General features: G+C 39.1%; 1 protein-coding gene across 1 annotated transcript in view; it reads left to right on the forward strand.

Annotated features, from left to right (window-relative positions):
* XRCC4 (X-ray repair cross complementing 4) overlaps nucleotides 1–15,124 on the forward strand; it is a 379,274-nt gene extending 364,150 nt beyond the window's left edge. Inside the window, exon 8 of the mRNA XM_036765940.1 lies at nucleotides 14,500–15,124. Within this exon, the coding sequence (XP_036621835.1) occupies nucleotides 14,500–14,611 (112 nt within the window). The 3' untranslated portion in view covers nucleotides 14,612–15,124. The remainder of the gene's footprint in view (nucleotides 1–14,499) is intronic.
* The last annotated feature ends 7,740 nt before the right edge of the window (nucleotides 15,125–22,864 follow it).

The following is a 22,864-nucleotide window of genomic DNA, read 5'->3' on the forward strand; positions in this document are numbered from 1 at the left end:
TGGAGCAGGGAGCTAAGTCGGAAGCTCAGCCTCCCTTTATACAACTTCTTGGTGGCCTCTAGTCATATTGACCTGACCTTCTGATTACCTAAAGGAATAACAAGGCCCATCCATGTGGTGTCCAGGCCCTTCAGACTTCTGGATGTCCCAAAGTACAGGAAGCATCTCCTTCTGCCCCACTGACCAGATACAATTTCAATATGGAGACAGCGGGGTTCAGTCTATCCAATGGCTAAATAAACCTACTTTTTTAAATTCTTGAATGACCTGGATGTCTCACTTCATTCCAACATTGAAACTAAATTAAAAGGGGAGCAGTCACTCAGGTTTATAGAACTCTAATTTCTGTTGTGGTTGTAAATAAATAAATATATTGCTTAAATGAGCCTACTGGTGAATATGACAAGTAGTGCCTCACAGTTTTTCTGCTCCCGTTTGAAAATCAAACAGGAAAGTGAGATTTCTAGTATCTCTCACTAAGTCTCACTAAAGGAAAGCAATGAAGCAACCGGTAACAGCTGTCAGAACTGACAGAGTTTTGTAGAGATATGGTTTCTTACTGGTTTTTCCAAATACGGAAGAACTATCTGTGAGCTATTACAGTACATCACTGGGACACTTGTAGGTATGGAATGAGGTCAAGCTGCTGTATCAGAGATGCTAAGTGATAGGATAAGTCTAAGCAACAGTACTTAATGAATGTGTGCAGGAGACGATGAGGTGGCTGCTCTGATGATTTCAGGTAGGGAGGCATCATTACATCTTTAGACTTTCTCGTTTACAAAGTACTTTCACATATATTGCTTAATTTTGGAGACTAAAAGCCTTCTCAAAACACCATACTGTTACAGCTATCAGAAATCTTTAAAGGAACAGTTACTAGTGAATATTTGAAGTATGTATTAGTGTGGATATGTGTAGTTTTGTACACACACACACACACACATATATATATATATATGTATATATATATATATAGTTTATATGTATACTTCACACAGCATTTCTCACACACACACACACACACACACACATATATATATATATGTGTATATATATATATATATATATATATATATATATATATATAGTTTATATGTATACTTCACACAGCATTTCTCCAAAGTTGTATCATGCCTGACAGGTTTATGTATGTGCATATGCCTACATATGCAAATGGAATCTCAGAGATGAAAAAGACCTACTTTGGCCATTGAATCCAACTCATAACTATAGCAAGAATGTCCTCTGTAACATCCCTAAAAAGAGATCCTCATCTCTTCAAAACCTCTAGCAACAAGCGAAATAATGAAGAAAAAATAGGAAAGCAGGGAGGCCTGGCAGTACCAGGTCTCCAAATATATTATGAAAATCTCAAACAGATTATATCTATGAAGCAGTAATCACAGAAACCATTTGGTATTGGTTAATAAATGTTTCTTGGCTTGTACTGGATTGGGGAAAGAGTAAGTCTAGGAAACGCAACCCCGTCTGCCTCAGGCGCAGTAGGTATGACCTATGTCCACTATAAAATTAGGGTTACTTCATTATTATTGTCATGGGTTACTCAGGGGAGAACACAGAAGATGTCTACAAACATAGTTTTAAGGATTCTCTATTAAGTATCTGTGGATTGATGACTAATTATGCAATACTGGAAGCAGTGAAATTGTAAGTAATTCAGATCAACACAGGGAATATTCAGGAAATCCATCCCTGAGCAAATGATTGATAATTATGGTTTCTAGGAATATGTTTCACAATTCAGCCTCTTCTTTTTTCACTCTGTCTGCCCTTCTTCAAGTCTTCAAGTATCATGTTCAAAAGTTGGGAAACAGAGAACCATAATAGCGTCACCAGGCTTGTGGGCTAAAGTCTGCCAACACTCCAAGTCCATTTCATGTTTCTTTGCTAAACATGAACCAGATAGTAAGATAATTATGTCAGTTTGGCAACTGTGGACCCAATTTATTTTCCCTCTTAATGGGAGCTAAAGTGCTTCATCAGCTGTCTTTGATTTTTTGGCCTTCTATACAAGTCCAGCCAAACGTAATGTGAATATTAAAATAAATAAATAAACTAGATGATGGCCTGTGATAAACTGGATTTTAGAGCTGGCATCTTTCTTGTGAACTCTTTGAACAACTGGATCCTAAAAATTCATTTTTGCTACAGGACTCCAGAACCAATATCTTTGTCATGGACCTTGTTTCTGTAGGTGATGCAGTGATATTATTAATCCCACATATCATCCCACATTTTGATTTGGCCTCACGTAGAGCTCAAGTCACAACTCTGAGCTTTCTTCTGTTCTTGCAGATCATCCTTGGGAAATGTTTGCTTCTTCTATTTCATGCAATGCTACCTATTAGAAAAATGGATGGAATGTAAGCTCTTTGAAGGCAGGACCTCTCACTTTTGTATTTATATCCTCATCATTTAGTACAGTGTCTGTCACATAGTAGGCTTTTAATAAATGCTTGTTGATCAACTGAGTGAACTTTTGAATGAATGAAAAAAAGGCCTAGATGTTCAAATATATGCATGTAGATATCCATGCATATGTGTTTTAATATATGTGTATATTATGTACATGTATTTTTTACTTAGATGAAAAGATACATCTTTACAAAGTGAACCAGTAAAAGCAAACACTGCTTGAAAAGATGTTGGCGTTTAACTAATAGTTAGTTAAAAAGCAAGTCAATCATTCATCATAGCATTATAGAGAAACTTCCCCAGGATAAGCCATTTCTTTCCACAAATCTTGTCTTTGATCTGTACTATTCATAGTTAATTAGATGGTGGCAACATAATTCTGATTACAGGTTTCAAAATTTTCTATGCAGAGTGAAAGCAAGTAAATACAACAAAGAAATCTCAGCAATTATGCTACTTAACATTAAGCCATCTTTTTGTGATGCTGACATGTTTCTGAGAAGGAACACTGCATTCACTTTCTTTGAACAAGGTTTTATTAATAACTCACAGCTTTAAGTTATACAAAATGCTTTTCTTACAACAATATTATGAGATAAAATTTCATGGCAGCTAGGTAGCATAATGGAGAGAGCACCAGGTCAGGTTTCAGGAAGACCTGAGTTTAAATGGAGTCTCAAATTACTAACTGTGTGACCCTGGGCAAGTCATTTAACTTTTATGTGCCACAATTTCCTCAACTGTAAAATGGGGATAATAGTGACACCTACTTTCCAGGGTTGTTGTGAGGATTCAACAAGAAATATTTGTAAAGCTCTTGGCACAGTGCCTGGCACATAGTAGGTACTATATAAATGCTAGATGTAGTTATTGTTATAACTCCTTATTAGTAGGAAGTGTCAGTTTTATGGCACCTGGTGGTCAGTTTTATAGGAACTGATACTCAGAGAAGTTAAGAGATTTGCTCATTATCACACAGCTAGTATCTGGCAGGGGTGGGGTATCTGTGGAGGCCCTCTAGGTCCTCGAATGTGGCCCTTTGGCTAAATCCAAACTTCATAGAACAAATCCCCTTAATAAAAGGATTCGTTCTGTAAAACTTGGAATCAGTCACAAGTCTGTACCCAAGGACCTAGAAAGCCGCATGTGGCCTGGAGGCCGCAGTTTCCCCACCCCTGGTAAGGCAGTATTTGAATCTAGGTCCTTTGATGCCAAATCTAGAACTGATTCTAATAGTGACAACAGCATGCTAACTCAGTTTTACAAATTCAGTTTCAATTCAACAAAAATTACATGCTATTTGCAAAGCACTGTATTTGTGCTAAGGATACAAAAATTTTAAAAAGCAGTCCCTGCCCTCAGGGATCTCATATCCTGCTGAAAGAATGCAACATTTATACAGGAAAGCTCACACGAGCTTAGCTTTAAAAAGAAAGATAAGGATTCTAAAAAGTGGAATTGAGGAGGGAGTATATATGATTCAAGAATAGCATGATTCATGGTATGAATCAATTCAGGGGGGAAAGGGAGATTTTTTTTTTTGCATTTAATACTGTTGGGGGGCCGTGCACAGCTTTTATAAAAATATAGCGGTAGAAGATAGAACACCAGTTTGGGGAACAACAATGAGGCTAATTTGTCTGGAATGTGCATTGTGTGAAGAGGAGTATTATGAAGTAAATCTGGAGTAAATAAATTGGAGCTAGACCATGAGAGGCTTTAGGTGCCAAGCTGAGGTACTTGTACTTTACCCTACAGGCCGCAAGGAGCCACCCAAGCTTCTTGAGCATGGGGACTGACATGTCAGACAAGGCAATTCCTTACCATTTCATCATTTATTTCTTGAGGATCTTTAATGTACTAGGCATTGTACTAGATTAATCTCATGATAACACACATGAAAATCTCCATGTGAAATGATCAGATATTCAGTAATTATACAACACTTAGAGAACCTCAAATGATAGTAGGCACAGAAACCCTGAATGGGTTGGAGTTTGAACTGGGCCTTAAAGAAAGAGTGGTGTTGAGCAGACCCAACAAAGGATAGAAGGCATTTTACATGAAGACATTTGCATAAAGTCTCCCTGTTCACCTTCTAGCTGGACTTCTGAGTCTCCAGACATTGCTACCATGATTCAGCTATCTTCTAACCCTAGAACTTCCCTCAAGCTTCTCTTACCCTGGACTATCCTCAGCCATCCTGGCCCCTTTCTCCCCTTGGTGACATCCTTCCTAGGCCTCTATTTGGAGGACCCATGCTGGCTATGCTTCATTCCTCTCCCATATGTGCTTCTGACTCTCCAGACTTTGCCACCATCCCCCCCAAATGTGTTCCTTCCTTCCTCTCCTTCCCCCTTTCCTTTTCCATTGCCTTTAACCATTGTCTTCCTCCACAAATCAATCAATGAATATTTATTAAGCATCTATGTGCCAGGCACTGTGCTGAGCACTAAGGATACAAAAAGAGGGAAGACAGCCCCTGCCCTCCCGGAGCCTATGATCTAATTATTAGAATGTAAGCTCCTGGAGGGTACAGACTATTTTTCTTGCTTATATTTGGATCCTCGGCAGTTAACACAGCGCCTGGCACACAGTAAATAATTAATGCTCCTTGCCTGCCTTTCTGCCCTCCAAAGGACCCATGCTCATGCCCTTAGAGGACAATAATGAAACCATTCTGATTAAAGAAGGGAGACACCTAAAGGTGAATCAGCAAAGGATGAGGAGTTTTAACTTAGAGAAGCAACCTTAAGAAAAATAAAAGCAAAACAGTAAAATTAGAGGAGTCAGTTCAAATCCTGGCTTTGCTATTTACTTATGGCTTTGGTTCAGTTATTTCATCTGTCTGGGCCCCATATTTCCTCATTTGTAAAAGAATAGAAATTAGACTAAATAGTCTCAGAGGTCCTTTCCAGCTGTAAATCCTGTGATCCTCTGACTTGGCCCAGTAAGAAGTGGAAGGCCACGTTAGGATCGTTAGCTGGGGTATGACCCATTGCCCATGGTGTTTTAAGATTAATCTGGATATATATGGTATATAGAGTGGATGGGGTAGGGGGGTAGAGGGCAGGTAGGGGATGGTAAGAGAATTCAGAGGCAAGGAAATGCCAAATAAGAGGCTCTTCCATCCTTTCATTAATTACGGAAGACCCAAACAGCTTGATTCAATAAATCAACCAAAAGTATAGACTAAGTTCAAACAAGTCCTAAATCAGTATTAGAGGAATAAAGTCCTTTGATCTTTGGATAAAGAGAAAACATCACATCTTTGGACTACATATAAAAACTACAAACTAAATCAGAGCCAGTCATTTGAATGGTGGTCAGATCTAGCAGTGGACACCTAAAAGGGAATTAGGGGATCATCCTTCTTGGTGTGAGTCTTGGGGAAGAGAGAATCTCTCTGTGTTCTATGTCTCTGTCACTTTCTATTTCTCCTTCCCCCCCATCCCCTCCCTCCTTGATCTATCTCTCTCTGTCTCTGCCTGTTTCTCTGTCTCTGCTTCTCTCTCTCTCTCTCTCCCTCTCTCTCTCTCTCTCTCCCTCTCTTTCTCTCTCTCTCTCTCTCTCTCCATTTCTCTATCTCTCTGTCTCTCTCCTCTCTCTGTCTCTCCTCTCTCTCCCTCCCTATATCTCTCTCTTCTCTCTGTCTATTTCTCTTCTCTCTCTCTTTTCTCTCTCTCCATCTCTCTCTCTCCTCTCTCTCTCTCTCTCTCCTCTCTCCTCTCTCTCTCTCCATTTCTCTATCTCTCTGTCTCTCTCCTCTCTCTGTCTCTCCTCTCTCTCCCTCCCTATATCTCTCTCTTCTCTCTGTCTATTTCTCTTCTCTCTTTCTTTTCTCTCTCTCCGTCTCTCTCTCTCTCTCTCTCTCTCTCTCTCTCTCTCTCTCTTTCTCTCTCTCTCTCTCTCTCTCTCTCTCTCTCTCTCTCTCTCTCTCTCTCTCTCTCCCTCTCTCTCTCTCATCCTCCCATTGACCAAGTGATGACTTTTTAACTTTGATGAATCTGGAGTTCCCGTCATTGTCAGGTAGCTGTTCTTGGAGTAGTAGTAGTTCATGGCATTACCTGCCTCCATAAGTGAGAAACATTGAAAACAAACTAGACCCACAAAGAAATGGCAGCTTCAGCTAGTTATGACCCCTTGAGTCAGTGAAAAGTGTCAACTATGGATTCTACTTAGGCACCATCTGTTGGGGTCTAGCAGAGAGCTGTACCTAAGGAGAACTTCATGAGGCCTCTTCTCTACAAAGTAAGAAAAGGACTCTCAGGAAAAAGGGAACTGTGAGTTTACCCTCTTGTCCTCAGAATGCTTAGATGTGTGCTGTCTCTCTACAGTTTTAATACATGTTTAGGCCCACTCCCCAGAGACTGTGGAGGTACAAGGGGACAGTGCACCCACAGTTTGGAGGGATGGTTTGTGAGACAGCTGTTATTTCTCTACCTTCTCAGGAAGGTAAAAGCCAATGGAGTTTAGTCATCTGATGGTTAAGGGGAAAGTACTGAGTGGAGTCTGAGCAATAGTACTAGACAGCGAGACCCGCAGAGTTACTCCTAGAATCTGGAACAGGAGCAAGTCAACCTAGACACTGTGCTAAGCACTTCACTCATCTCACTTGATTCTCACAACCACATGAGGTAGGTTGCTTTTATTTATCCTTCTTTTACAATTGAGGAAATCAAGACAAACAGAGGTTAGGTGACTTTCTCCAGGTTACACAGCAAGGGTCTGAGGCCTGATATGAACTCAGGTGTTCCTGACTCATGACTCCATGCCCAGGGATCTATGCACCATGCCACCAGGAGCTTCTATGTGGTAGCTGCCATCTAGGGACCACAGCTACAACCTGTTAGGGCAAGCAAAAATTCATGAGGTAGCCTGGTGGGGAGACTCAGCTATTTATTGTAATATAGTTCTGATGAATGAATGAATGAATGAATGAATGAATGAATGAATGAATGAATGAAAAAGCACTTGTTAAGTGTTTTGTTTTTTAAACAAGGCACACAGGAAGACCTAGGTTCAAATCCCAACTCTAACATATAGTAATGGTGTGATCTTAAGCAAATCTCTTTAGAGTCACAGGGCTCTCCAGAGGTGTCAGATTCACAGCCTGTGGCCAGAAGCAGATTAAAATGTAATTGGAAAACATTTAACAAAATAAGTAAAGATATAATACTACATAATGTTAATTTGTGGTTTTCCAAATCAATATGCAGCCCACAGTGATCTGTTTCTGTTTCAGTTTGACCCCCACGCTCTAGGAAATTCTCTAAGACTCAGAAGTTTTGGAAAAAGATGCAAATCAGCATTGGCAATAATCCAGTTTGGCTGGTGTTCAGAGGGGAGATAAGGCTGACTTACAAACACGTCTTCTTTACTATCATTTTGACTGATTCTGACATGGAGCTATTTAATAGTGCTAAGGACTTTGGTAGCTACACATTCTTTTCCAGCTCTTCATTTGCTGTGGCTGCTGAGGAGGCAGAGGCCACAGTGCCAGTAGAGACAGCTGCAGGAGCTGTGCCTCTCCTGGGGTTGCTCCCCTAGAGCTTGGCAGCAGAGGCTGGGCTTTAGGTAGAGTCCATGGCCTGAAGGGCACAGCTCCTCAAGAGGCTTTTTGACACACAACCCTAGGTGGCTACCTCTGCCAGGACCTCATAAAGAGTGGCGGTCATGGTGGTCATGTTCCCCCCACACCCACACACCTTGAAGGCAATATGAGTAAGGTCTGGGATGACTGTGGAATCACTGGGAATTATGTAAAAAGGGGGAGTTCTAGCCTTGGATAAAGACCCAGAATTAAGCTCATTGATACCTTCAGGTTGAAGATGCTAGTTCCTCTTAAATAGCCAGTTTCCTCTTAGTGTTACTTAAATCTTTCTAGGTAATCAGAGATCATTGTGCCTACTCATAATCCACCCAGTGATCTCCAGTGGCTTAAAAAACTTATTGTAATGTCTAACTTGAATAACCTACGAGGTCCACAAGTCCCAAAATTTGAATTAGATGCAACTTGCCGCTCATTTGTGTTGAGTTGTTCTCCATCCAGGTATAAATTTAATAACTCATAATTGTTGGTCCAATCACAGCACAGTATATTGAGACTTTTTCTGATTGTGCTATGCATCATTAGAAATAATTTCTTAATTCAATTTCTTATTAGAAATAATTTCTCATGATTAGATCCCCAAAGCTTTGCTTACAAACTCTGCTGCACTGTTATAGACACTAATATTTTGCACGCTTCTCCTCTCTGCCTCTTTTTAAGACTATATGGACCAATTGTATATTATGCAAAATACTTATGTGTAATTTTAATTATTATCAATAGATAAGCAAAATTTCCCATGGTCAGAGAATGAGCTGGGCAAGATGGAGGCAGATGGGGAGAAAGAAGCAGTTCTAAGAGATTCCTTTGTAGCATCATCCTAATTTTACACATGAACCAATTGCTGGGCTATAAGTTTTTCTTTCCTTTAGTGTCATGGAGTAGCAAGGTTGTCATTGGCACCTTCAGACCCTCCAGTTTCAAACTTATTTCTCATTATCTTTTCATGACTGTAGAGATGACCTTCTGCTATCTCACTTTAGCTGCTTTTATATAAGTGTTTGTATGTTGTCTCTCCCCACTTAAACAAGTTGTTTCTTGAAAATAGGAACTGCTTTTTGCTTTTGTATCTCTAGCACTTAGCACAGCACCTGGCACATAGTAGGCGCTTAATGAATACTAGTTGACTTGTCGTTCAGTCATTTCAGTCTTCAAGCCTCCGTTAGGTGTTTTCTTGGCAAAGCTATAGGAGTGGTTCGACATTTCCTCCTCCAGCTCATGAGGAAACTGAGGCAAACAGGATGAAATGATTTTCCCAGGGTCACCCAGCTAGTAAGTATCTGAGGCCAGATTTAAACTCAGGTCATCTGAATGCAGGCCCAGCGCTCTATCCACTGCACCACCTCATCTAGTCCTAAGCATTAGCCCTTGCAACGGGGATTTCTTTGCATCAAGATTTTCATTCTGTAGATTATATCTTTCATGTGGAAAATAAAATATGTAGAATAACTGTTTTTTTTTTAATTCATTCTAGAAACACATATAATTCTGTAGGTTGGAGCTAACTGATAGCCCTAGTTCAGGTTGTTGCTGTTGACTTGGAATCTTTTTTCTTATTTATTCGAGAGTCACTTTAGAATCTTAGATTTAGAGTTTAAAGGAAACTTATAGGCCTAAGTCTCTCATTTTACAGATGAGGAAACTGAGGCCCACAAAAGGTCAGTGATTTGCCCAAGTTCTCTTGTGTCTTAGTTGTCAGAGGTGGGATTTGCATTCAGGTCACCTGACTCCAGAGGTAGAGCTCTTTGCTTCTTTATTAAATTGATCATCTTTGTGTGTAGGGAAAGGAGTTTTACAAAATACGAAAAGAACTTCTAAGAATTCAACTTGTCTAACTTTTTATTGAAATGATCGAATTCTTTGGAGGAGGCCTGGGCAGCACAAAGAAAGCAACCTTAAAGTTACTGTAGATTTTTAAAATGTTTTTAATGTCATGTTTTCTAAGTTGAAGATAAAAAGTAATACATGTAATTATATATTTTTTTGGTCTGTGCTATATCATTGTGTGTAGTCTATATTTAGATATTTAATTATATAGTCCTATAAGTATGTCTGTGTTGATTCTGTTAATTTTAACATTTAAACTCCTGGAGAATAGTGTCAGCTCTACTTACCTTATATTAATTCCCCCTGTGGTGTTATATCAAAGATTATGCCCATGAGGGACATGGTGATAGCATATTTTACTGTGGGGGGCAGGTCTGTAACAACAAGTACCCTAGCATACCCAGCCATGGCCGGCTAGCACAGGTCTTTGATCTGCTTTACTAGGAAAGACTGCTCACAAAGGGGTTAGCAATCCTACTTTTAATTACATTCACTAGTTCAGGGGAAAAGTCAGCACCCTGAAGGTCAGATAAAATGCAGAGAAAAGATAGAAGCAGAGAAATTAACACAGACCAACAGACAAAACTCTGACTACCTAAATCGAAGTAATATTGCTATACACTTTACATAGATCACTGGATTGAGAGAGCCTTTACATCTGAGCAGTGGGGGGTCTGAACCTATGGCTACTCAGAGTCACAACCAGGAAATCACAAGGTCCTTCTCATAAGCAAACCCCCAAAGCAAAATACCAACTCAGAGTATATATACACTTCTCAGAGCCAGAAGGCATCACAACCCTCCTGACTCAATGCCTAGTTAGAAATTAGCAAAAGGTGTGAAAGCCTTCCTATAAGCAAGCCTCCCCAGGTAAGCTTCCCTCCCGCAATGGGCTCTGTGACTCAGGATGTATCACAGCTGTGAGCTGGGCGAGAGCTCAAAGCAGGTCACATAGGCCTATTAATGGACAGGGAAGATCTTCCTATCCCATTAACATCACAAGGTCAAAGCAAGCAGGCCTAGTAGCAGCCAACAACTATGTAAGGAGTCTGTGGTCCATGGACCCCAGGAGAGCCTCAAAGTGACTTTTTGATTAATCCACTGAAAGACCCAAAGAAGCCCTAGGCACCCTTATTCCCATCAAGAAGGTCATTAAGTGTATGCAACAGTAGCAATAACCTAAGTCCACTGATCTCTGAAGTGGGAGACAAGGCTGTTATCTTGCAGATAGGCTAACATGCAAGCTCTTTATAACTGGAACTGAGCTGCCATTGCGGCCACCTCCAATCAGTAGTAGTAATAACAACTTATTACCATTATCTGTTTATCTTCTCCTCTGGTACTTCATCATGAATGGAAGCAACTCTGGGTCCTTGAAGGCTCTGCCCCCGAATGGAAATTCTGGCTATTCTTACCGATTGGGAAAGGCTAAATCACAGGCCCAGTCATGGGCAGGTCCTCGTGGTGTCATCGGAGCAGCCTAGATAAATTTGGAAAGGTTCATCACCATGTTGACTGCAGAGTGATTTTTTTTTTTTGCTACAACCATTCTGTAAAATCATCTGCTGGATTATAGAGGGGTTACAATTATACATTATAGAGAGGTTACAAAATATGTCAATGTTGTCTTAGACCACAAGGACCTTCTGATCAAGAGGTCACAGAAAGGGGTTTCTTCCCTTTTCCTCATACCTTCTAATTCCAGGTTCCGTCCTGGGCCCTATACTTTCCAATGCAAAATTAGGATAAACAAGTGAAAAAACAGAAGTAGTGAAAAAGTCTATTTTCCTAGGGCTTGACAAATTTACATAGGCACATAAGTCTCTCCATTGCTGTAGGAATTGTAATCACCTGAACCTGAATTTAAATCAAGATAGTAAATGAAGTCGTATATTTCCCGCAGTGAAATCTGGGGTAATGATACCTTACCACTGATTACCACGAACTTGGTTTTCCTTTGCGTTAATGCCTTATGTCAATAGCTTAACAACTGACAATTGACAACAAGGAGAAGGCAGAGCTAAGCTGATTTTGTTTCTATTTTGTCTGCAATGGAAAATGACCTTTACATTGGAACTGGTGAAACAAAAATAACTAACAGGAAGTTGATACCTGAGATAAATAAGGAGATAGTAAGACAGTGCCTTGTTCCCCTTGATGAAGTCATCAGATGAACAATGTTGTCAGGTCCTGAACAAACTGACAGATGAAATTACTGAGCCTGAGCCTCTCAGTAATATTAGAAAGATGTTGGAAAAGGGCAGTAGTACCACAGAAGTGAGGAGGGCAAGTGTTGTCCCAATTTTCAAAAAGTGGAAGAGAACAGTGTGCCAACTGTGGGTCAGTAAGCTTGACGTGGTTTCCTTTGAAAATTCTAGAAGGGGTCATTAAAGAGATGATTAACAAACATTTAAAAAAGGAATCAGTTATCCCAAAGAACCAGCATGGCTTCATCAAGAGAAGTTATTGCCAAAGAAACATTATTTCTTTTTGTTTTGTGAGGAGATTTCTAAATTAGTAGTTGGTGGGAATTCTTTGGCTATAGTTGACCCAGATTTTAGCAAAGCTGTTCATAAAGCATATCATACTATTCTTGTGGAGAAGGTACAGAGTTATGGATTTGACCAGGGGTCAGCAAACTATGACCCCAGGGCCAAATCCTCTTGCTTTTTTTACAGCCAGAAAGTTAAAAATAGGGTTGGGTTTTTTGTTTTTGTTCTTGTTTTTTACATTTTAATACACTAAAACTTTCTTTTAGAATATTTTTTAAAAGCACATTTTTAATTTGCTGGCTATAAAAAACAGACCACAGTCCATATTTGCCCTGTGGGCCATAGGTAGACAGCCTCTGAATTAAACTATAATACAATCAGATGGATACAGAATTGGATGGATGGCCAGATTCAGGGAAGTTGTTAATTGTTTAATGTCGGTGTGGCAGGTGGTCTCCAGTGAGTAGCCCACAGGGATCTCTGCTTGGCCTTATGCTGTGTGACATTGTCATCACTTAGATAAAGGCAAAGATGGCATCCTCATCAAATTTCCAGATGACACAAAGCTTGAAGGGATACCTAACAAAGTGGATGATAGGATAAAGATCCATGGGGATCCTGACAGACTAGAGCATTGAGCTGAATCTAATAAGATGAAATTCAGTAAGGGTAAATAAAAAGTCGAGCTTGGCTACCAAAAATCAACTTCACAATTAGGAGAAGGGGAAGATGCAGGTAGATAACAGTTTTTTTTTTTCTAAAAAAGATTTTTAGAGGCTCGATATAAATGGCAACCAAAAAAGTTAATGCAGTCATAGGTCACAAACATGAAGAGGGCCATCACTTCCAGAAATTGGGAAGAGATGGTTCCATATTTCTCTACCCTTGTCAGACTCCCATCTAGAATATTGTATTCTGGTCTGAACACCATGGTTTAAGAAGGATGTTGATAAGCTGGAGTGTACAGAAGAGGTCAAACCAGGTTGACTTGAGCCCATGACATGAGGATAGGTTGAAGATATTGGTTCTGTATAGCCTAAAGAAAAGACTCAGGGAACCTAGTTAGCACAGTTGATAAAGCATGGGGCCTGGAGTCTGGAAGACCTGAATTCAAATCCAGACTCAGACATTTACTAGCTATGTGACTCTGGGCAAGTCATTTAACCTCTTTGCCTCAGTTTTCTCATCTGTGAAATGGGGATAGCACCTACCTCCCAGAGATGTTGTGAAGGCAAACTGAGATAATGAATATAAAGTGCGTAGCATAGTAAGAGCTAAGTTATGATGATGATGATGGTGATGATTACAATATTGATGATGGTGATTTGACAGCTCTCTTCCAGTACCTGAAGGGATATTGTGTGGGGGAGGGATTAGGCTTGTTCTGTTGGGCTCCTGAAGGCAGAACCAGAAACAGTGGATAGAAGTTGCACTTAGGCTTGAGATCAGGAAGAACTTCCTAATAATTAAATGTGCCCCAAAGTAAAATGGGCTGCCCCAAAAGGTGGTGAGTTCTCCCTCCTGAGAGGTCTTCAAGAAGCAGCTGGACAGTTCTTGCCATCATGTTACAATGGCATCTCCTTTGGAGAAGGAGTTGGACTACAGAAAGGCCAAGGTCCCTTCCAACTCAAAAATTCTGTAATTCTCAATTGTGACCGAAGGAAGCACTGAGGTCACTGCTGTCTGCAGGCCTAAGATGGCATTTTTTCAGTCTGAGATCATGTATTGTATCATGCCATCAAGGAGACCGTCAAGTCATCACACAATTAATGAAAGGTTTGAGAATCTTGCCACCATCTTGAGGTACAAATGAACACAGCACAGCTGTGTCTGCCTGGACAATGCACAGAACTCTTCATGTCAGCTTTGCATGTTTAGTAGCTTTAGAGTAAAAACAAATTAAATAGAAAAACAGAGGTCGGAATAAATAAATAACAGTTCTGTATTTCCTTCAGCTTACTTTATGCTTGGCATCTCATGGAGAAAAACTCTTTCCTCAAAACTCTGCCCCAAGCCTGAGTAACCAACTGGAGTTTTCTTTATTTTCATTTGTAAACCCTCTGGATGCTTATTTCCATGGCTCTTAATTTGAAAAATAATTTGAGCTTTTTTCTCTTTTTTGTTCTTTAGACCTGAGCCTTCACAACTTCAGTCATCAAGCAAGGAACCCATCTCATCTGAAAATATGTCCTTAGAAACCTTAAAAAACAGTAGTCCAGAAGACCTTTTTGAAGATATGTGATTGTCTCCAAAAAACACTTTGATGATATTTGACTATAATTTTTTCCTTTTTTGTGTCTTAAACGTAAGGAGCACAACTTGACAGTGGCTATTACGCCTTATAATGAAATTACATAGGCAGCATTGAAACAATTGTGCAGAATGGATTACACATGTATCAGATATGATTTCCTGACAGTAGCTCATTATTCAAAGCTGTTCCCGCCCACACTCCTCTAATTACATCAAATCTCAAAGTGTCTCCAAAGCCTGCATCTGTTTTAACCATCATGCATATGCTCTCTATGCAGTCTGTCTAGCACACTGTGTAAGATGACTTTAGAAATAAGATCAAGAAACTAGCCTTGGCAATTTAATTTCTGATTTTTCCTCTATTCCCAAAGATAAATATAGATGTTTGTAGTGGTTGTTTTTTTTTTTAAATTGAGGGAATAAAACATGGCACATACCTATTTTTAGTATATGGTTACACATCCAAAGCACCCAATAATAAAATTTCTGATGCCTTCAAAAATCAGTGTCCTTTGAAGAATACATTATTTAAAATATTTCATTCCTTTCCTATAAAGACAAACTTAGAAAAAAAGCACATAAGGAGGGGAAGGTGGTACATTTTATGTTAAGTGGAAAGAGGGAAGTCTATCAGGGTTAGGTGGTAAAGGTCCCAAATACCCTTCTGGAATTCCCAAGGCCAAAATAATCCTACATTTACAAGTGAAATGAACTAAACTGTTAAAGGCCGTTTCCTCAAAAAAGCTTGTTGAAAGAGTGAGAGTTCACCAAAGGATGTATGTATTTGATGCAAAGAAATAAGTACTTCAGAAAGCTCAAGTCTCTGGCTCTGCTCGATTATATATACAGTAAAAACTCACCATAGCATCGAGGTCAAAGAACAGAGATGACATCCATGTGATTGGCTTTGGGGGTGAGAATGAGAAAGGAACTCTATACATCATTCTGTACCCTGGGGATGGGAGCTAACCAAGCTGATGAGAGAGAAAAGCATTTTTAAACAGAATTTTACTGTATTTTTTTTTGCCCAGAGAGCTTACTTTGGGAGGAGGGGAAAAATAACACATAAAGTCATACTCTGCTTAACTACATAGGAGCTTTGCTCTTAACGTGACCTGCTATGAGTGTGAAATTCCCAATAATTCCAGTTTGTCGCCAATCCCGTTACTGAAAGGACCAAAAAGACCTAATTCAAGCAAGGTTTCATCTATAACAAAGCCCTGCAATATGAACTGAATACTTGCATTCCTACTTTAAGCATAAGAATACAAAGTGTTATATAGAACCTGAGTTGTCAACTCACTTTTTTTGTTGAAAAAAAAATCTGTCACCTCCACATTTATGTGATTATTAACAGTTCACATTTATTTAGAGCTTTAAAGTTTTCTAAGTATTTTGCAGGAATTATCTCATTTCATACATAGTAATTAGACAACATTAGTAGAAGTCTTGGAGACAGGGATAATAGTAATAAAAATAATAATAGCTAAGATAAATAGCTAAGATGAGCTGGAGAAGAAATGGCAAATCACTCCAGTATCTCTGCCAAGAAAATCCCAAATGGGGTCACAAAGAGGTGGACATGACTGATACAATTGAACAATAACAAAGATTTCTATAGTGGTTTAAGGTTTTCAGAGTACTTTATAAACAGTATATCCTTTGACCTTCAAAACAACCTTGGGAAATAGGTACCATTTTACAGATGTAGCAACTGGCGGAGATTAAGTGACCTCTCCAGCATCCTAAAGCTAGTAAGTGCCTGAAGCTGGATTTGAATTCAAGTCAGATCTTCTTGACTCCAAGTCTGAAACACTATCTGCTGTGCCACCTAGCTGACTAGCTGTCAGGAGAACCAGGTTCATCTCATAGCTAAAATGCCTACTAGCTATGTGACCCTCATCATGTTAATTAACCTCGGTGAGTTTCAGCTTCCATATCTTTAAAATAAGAATAGTGGTATTTGTACTATTTACCTGGGAAGTGTCCTTTAGTTCCTTTGTTGGTCGGGGGGATTTTTTAATTTTTATACACATGACAAGATTTTGTACCAAATAGATAAATAGTGCAAATTTACATTCATGAGGAATGTTGAACGTTAAAAAAAAAGAATTTAAAAAAAGCACCAAAACAAAAACCTGCTTCTTCCTGGGACCCACAATCCTGACATTTTTACAGTGGGGACGGGGGGAGCAAAAAAAAATCCCAAGCCTCCCCAAACAGAATGATTTTAATTCACGTTTTTCTTTCTACACTGAAGTGGATTCCAGTATGGGAGTTACAACTCATCTTTTCCACTTGGAGATGTTTTTCTTTGTTTCTTCCTCTGCATCCATGTCAACTTCTTTATCTTCTAGTTTTGAATCTTCTGACGTGTCTTCTGTTGTGTGATCTTCCTGGTTTTCTTCGGGCTCTTCTTCCTCTTTTGCATCGGGGTCAATGTCAAGAACTATGTAAATATGAGCTGCTATTACTAACAATCACTATTTTGAGATTCTAAAGAAAATGAAATTTTGTTAATTTTTTTGTTGGATCTGTGATCTCAGCACTGAGAGATTTCCAAATGAGGAACTTCTTTCCACTAATGCAGAAGAGTTTAGTCCATATACTTAGTTATATTGTGAGCCTTAGTGAGTTGCCTTAGGCACCGAGAGGTTGTGACTTGCCTAGGGTGTCATAGCCAGCATGTAGCCAAGGCAAGATTGGAATCCAGCTCATTCTGACTCTCAGGCCAGCTATCTATCTGCTCAACTAGACATCCTATTTTATTACTTGTTAATAATTCATTACTATTTGCTAATAAAATTATTATAATTATTGCTGAGGGCTTGGTTGACTCTTGGCTTGACCTCAGGTCCCTGTGCACTTGGGCCAGTGAGTTTTCCCTTTTCCAATGGCCTCAGACTAAATCCCTAACCACAAGTAGCTTGCCAAATATATACATGCGCCTTTAGTGTCAAGTAGGACCAGGCAGGAAATTGTAGATTAGTCACCACCACCACCACTAATAGGAACGACAACTAACTAACATTTATGTGATACTATGTGCTAGGCGCTGTGTAAGCACTCTATAATTATCTCATTTGATCCTCATAAAAACCCTGGGAGACAATAGCTATTACTATCCCCATTTTACAGATAAGGAAACCTAGACAGAGGTTAAGTGACTTACCTAAGGTCTCACAGCTAAGTAACTATCTAAGGTCATATTTGAATTCAGGTCTTCCTGACTCCAGGCCTGGTGTTCTAGCCACCATACCACTGAGCTACCTTATTACTACTAGGGGGAAAAAAAAACTCAAAGCATATACTCTCCATGCTAGTTGAATTATGGGAGTAACCTCATCTTCAGCAATATGAAAAACAACATTACTATTATTGTTATGGATAGATGATAACATTGTGTTTGAAAAGCACACCCAAGCATTTTTAATATTCTTCAGAATTTTTCTGTGAGAGGATTTGTAGTCTCTTCCATATTCTGTATTTAAAGAAAATGTGAGATGGTGAGTTTATATTTGCCCAAGATTACCAAAGAAAACAATAATATTAATATAATATTATAATAATATTTAACAGAATTTGATTTAATATATAATCATAATAAAATGCTGCTGTTGAGATTCATACATTCTTAGTGTCCACCCCATTGTTTCATTTCCGTTGTACAAGTTATTAAATATACAGGATAGTAGAGAAAGCCGTGGCCCGGGAGCCTGGGTTCTAGCTGCATCTCTTTTGTGGGGTCACTGTTTAATCTTTACCAAGTCCTTTGACCTCTCTTGACCTTAGTGATTCAGCTTTATGAACCCTAAGGTCTCTTCCATCTCTAACATACTCTGATTCTCTATGCTTATTCATAGACATAAATACCACCCAAAAATGCAAGAATCCTGTTCGTTCTGACTCAGAAGCCAGCTATCTGCTCGACTGGATTTCCTATTTTATTGTAAACCATTATTATTTGTTAATACAATTATTGTAATTATTGTTAAGGGCTTGGTTGATTCTTAGCTTGATGTCAGGTCCCTGTGCATGTGGGCCAGTGAGTTTTCCGTTTTCTGAAGGCCTGCAAGAATATTCATTTCTACTCAGTACATTTAAGCAACAAAATACCCGTTTCAGGTAGAGATTAACTTATTTGAAATCGACAAAGAGTTAGGTTGGAACTAGTTTGATTATATATAGTGTCATCTTAATAATAGCTGACTGATCAAAAACCACGTTGGAGACAAATGTATGGAGGATGGAATACTAGACTTGCCATGATAACTGGGTTCGAATCCAGATTCTGATATTTGTTAGCAGTGTAATCATGGGCAATTTGCTTAATGTCTTTCACCAGAATCAGGAGGACCAAATAAGTTAATACAGGGTATTCCAAAAGTCTTGGTGCAGGTTTAAGGAATGAATATGTATAGGTACAATGAAACATTAATGAGTTATTATAATCTCAATTTAATTCTCCCAGTATTAAGGTAAGTACCAACAATAGTATTTTCCCATTTTATAGATGAAGAAACCAAGGTTTAGAAGGACTACATGACTTTTTCCAGTCTCACAGCTAATGAAGAAGGAGTGAGACTTGAAACCTTGTCTTTCCTGACTTCCTCCATCATAGCAGGGTGCCTTTTCCTCTGTAGGCCAAGATTCAGAGTTATGGCACTGCTAGACATCTGCTCATAGAGGCAGTTCTTTTTACTAAGTGGCAAGATGACACCCAGACCAGTTGAATGATAAAGCTTGGCCTCACATTCCTCTCTCTTACTCACATTGCCACCTGGCCCCGTTTGACACCAAGGGCACAAGCTACTTGTGATTAGGGATTTAGTCTGAGGCCATTGAAAAAAGGAAAATTCACTGACTTACATGCGCAGGGACCTTATGTGTAACCCTAAGAAATCAAATATCTAGCATCTTAATTTTTTAAACTCAGAGCTGATTATTTATGAATCATGAAATCCCAAAGTTAATACAGTTTTGCTATGAACTGTAAGTTTTGTATACAAGTGTAATATAATCACCAAGGTTTATTGATTTATAGCTGTTGAATGATTTAAAAATTTTCACTGCTTATCTAACAGTTTCTAATGAATGTTTTTTGAGGGTACAGATTATCATTTGTGAAGTGCTTCACTTACATGAAATGATTATTTCTGCATTTTAAAGAAATGACATGCAGTATCATACACAATATAATAGAATTAGCTTTCTGATGTTTTCGTTGGCTGAGCACCAGAGAGGAAGCCTTCCCTAAACCTCTTGGTCCTTAGTGATCCTTTTCTCTCCAAGTATTTGGTATTTACTTGCCTGTTTATATGTAATTGTATAGTCCTGGAGAGCTAGGTCCATTTTTGTTTCAGTCTTTGTATCCTCACACATCTACAGACCCCCTCCTAATCTACTCCTTCCAACTGTATTCTTTCACACACACTTTCAGCAACCTCTTGTCTTTCTCTCCCACTCTTTTCCTTCTCTCTAATTTTTCTTCTCTCTTTTGTTGGTCCATGTGTTATTTCTTTATCCTTCAGAGGTCCTATAGCCCTTCCTCCAACCCCAATCTCACTGGTCTTTGATTTCCCTTTTGAGCAAGACCCATGGTCTAGTGTCTTCTCCATCTTAAAGACATCTAGGGCTGCTGTCCAAGAGATAAGGAAGACCTGAAGGCTCTGCACTTAGCTCTTGGATGATAACTGCCTGTTCTAGAGATCAGCATAAATTCAGGGGCCAGTGGTGGTGATTAATTCAAGGGCTAACCCAAAACACTTTTTTTCACTATAGAAACAATTCCAAAGTAACAGACTGCGACAGACAGCCAGACAAGCCTGGGAAAATCTATTGCAGATATGCTCCAGAGAAATTTTCATTTTATTTCCACTATTTTCAATTAACAAGTTATTGCTAATTACCATAGTCATTAGCAGAATATTTCCTTTAACCTAGATTTGAATAGGCAATTAAGTTTTTGAATGTGCTGGGAAAATAAAAAACATTCATACTTCTAGGACATTATTCATGTAGAAATTCAATTAAAGTGCCTAAACTTAAAGCTAAAGTCACTTCTGCAATAGTTATTTTATATCTAGAGTTTACTAACTATTGAAGTCCATGTTAAGGGAACTCTGAGATCGCTATAATTTTGTTCCTTATATAAAAAAGCTTAGTAAATAAATACTGTACCCTGCCACCACCATCACCACCACCACCCCTACCCCCAAAATTAAGCACTTGCTGATCCTTCCCTGATTTTCTTTTCTTGGCTTACCCTCTTGCACTGGTAGTTAAATTGAATGGAAATATCCAATGTCTTTTATTTTTTAATAGGTGCCCAGGGTCAATTTTTACTTACCCTGGGCAAATCATTGAGGGGAATCTTTCCCAAGATGATGTAGCAGGATGCTGGAACATTTTTGTGAGATGACCATTTCTTTTCTCTAGCTCTCCACCCAAAATAGCTGAGTTTCTGATTAGCCTGAAAACTGTCTGAGCTTTTCTGTCTAATTCTTCCCGTACTTTCTACAGCTTGTTGGGGAAGTGACATACAACATGACTCCCACTTGGAGAATGTCTAGGAAGTCTTGGCAGTTTGAACTTTCCAAAGACGATTCAATTGAATAGACCTGGATACTTTATAGCTCTAGGCTTCAGAGGGTAATGGGATCCCAATTCAAGGGACTGTTTGTTATGATACTGCATCTCTGAAGGACCCATGTAACAGGTTGGATAATTTACCTTGTGGTTACTAACACTGAGTCACCTAAGTCAATAGAGCAGTGCGTGGAGTGAATTTGGTTTGGGAGACATGAGAAGTTACAAATACATAAATTCTCTGTTAGAGAAAGGCATTCTTCGCAATAATACATGTGTTGATACATCAAATGGGGATCTTCAAGAAAATAGAATTTAATTAGATACAAAAAGTCTCAAACTATTTTTGGTCCCCAAAATGCTTTTGTCACGATGCTAATCAATTCAATTGAATAAACAGTTACAAAGCACCTAGTGTGCGCACAGCACCATGTTGGGTAGTGGACATATAAAGAAACAAAAATGGCCCCCGCCCTTACATTCTCTCTTACATTCTTTTGGAAGACTCTATATGTATATAAACAGGTAGGTAAATACAAAATAACTTGAGAAGGAAAGATCTCTAACAACTAGAAAGGCTTTCCCTAGAAGGTGATATGTTCCAAGATGCAAAGGTGAGGAAGGAGTGTATTGCAGGCGTGGGGGCGCCTGTGCAAAGTAGCAAAGATGAGAGATGCAACGTTCAGTTCAAAGAAGAGCAAATGAGCTAATTTGGCTCTAAGAATGCATTAAAGGGCATGTACTCAGTGGGCAAGCATGTAGTGAAAACTGATTCTAAATTATTTTGTTCCCCTAAAAATAATTCCGTGGCAACCATTACAATATAACTTGTACCAATCATTGAAGGCAAACACTGTATATAGTTGTCTTATTTCTTTACTGGAGAAAGGGCTCCTACTTGACTCATAAAGTTCTCTATTATCTGTAGCTGTTCCCTCTTGTATTTCCTGAAACAATTTTTAATCCTTTTTGAATTTCCAAATTCATAAGTAAAAGATCAAACCTCAATTACCTATAAAGTTCAGGCTTTTTCAGTGTAATGCCTTTCTCACTGCATCTTTTTTTTTAACTTCCTCTGAATGGAACAGACAGATTTTTGGCTCTGTGGGGGAAGGAGAAAGCATGTAAGAGGGAGAGACAGTACAGAGCAGAAGAAGGTACCGAGATCAGGAAGATGAGAAGATGGTGCGACAGTTGCAGGAGCTGGAGCCAGCAATTGGGTCCACTCACCGTACTCTACCAGCAATGAACTAGCCGTGGCTTGAAGAGGTTGAAGGTCCCTAAATAACAGCAGCAAGAAAGTTCAAACCAAGATGAGCATGGACTATGGGAGCTTCTGTCTTTTTTTGTCCAATGGATTTAGTCAATGTCCTTGTGCCAAAGGATGAGTCAAGATCCCAAGTCCCAATTTCCTTAGTCTTCCTCTAAAAACTGGATGCGTCAGTTGCAAAATGTATTGTGTTGCCTACACTTTTTTTTGCCTGCTGGAGAGAGGTGTATTTGGGAGGGACAAAACAAATTCAAACTGTACATTTTCTAGAACTCCTGAGTTTGGACTGACTTGTAGACTAAATTGTCAGCGGGGTTCCTGGATCTGGGAAAGGCTTAGGAGAGGGAGGGGAAGAAGATAGAAGGGATGCACAGCTGAATGAAA

The sequence above is a fragment of the Trichosurus vulpecula genome, chromosome 1 (assembly GCF_011100635.1).
Source record: "Trichosurus vulpecula isolate mTriVul1 chromosome 1, mTriVul1.pri, whole genome shotgun sequence".
NCBI lineage: Eukaryota > Metazoa > Chordata > Mammalia > Diprotodontia > Phalangeridae > Trichosurus > Trichosurus vulpecula.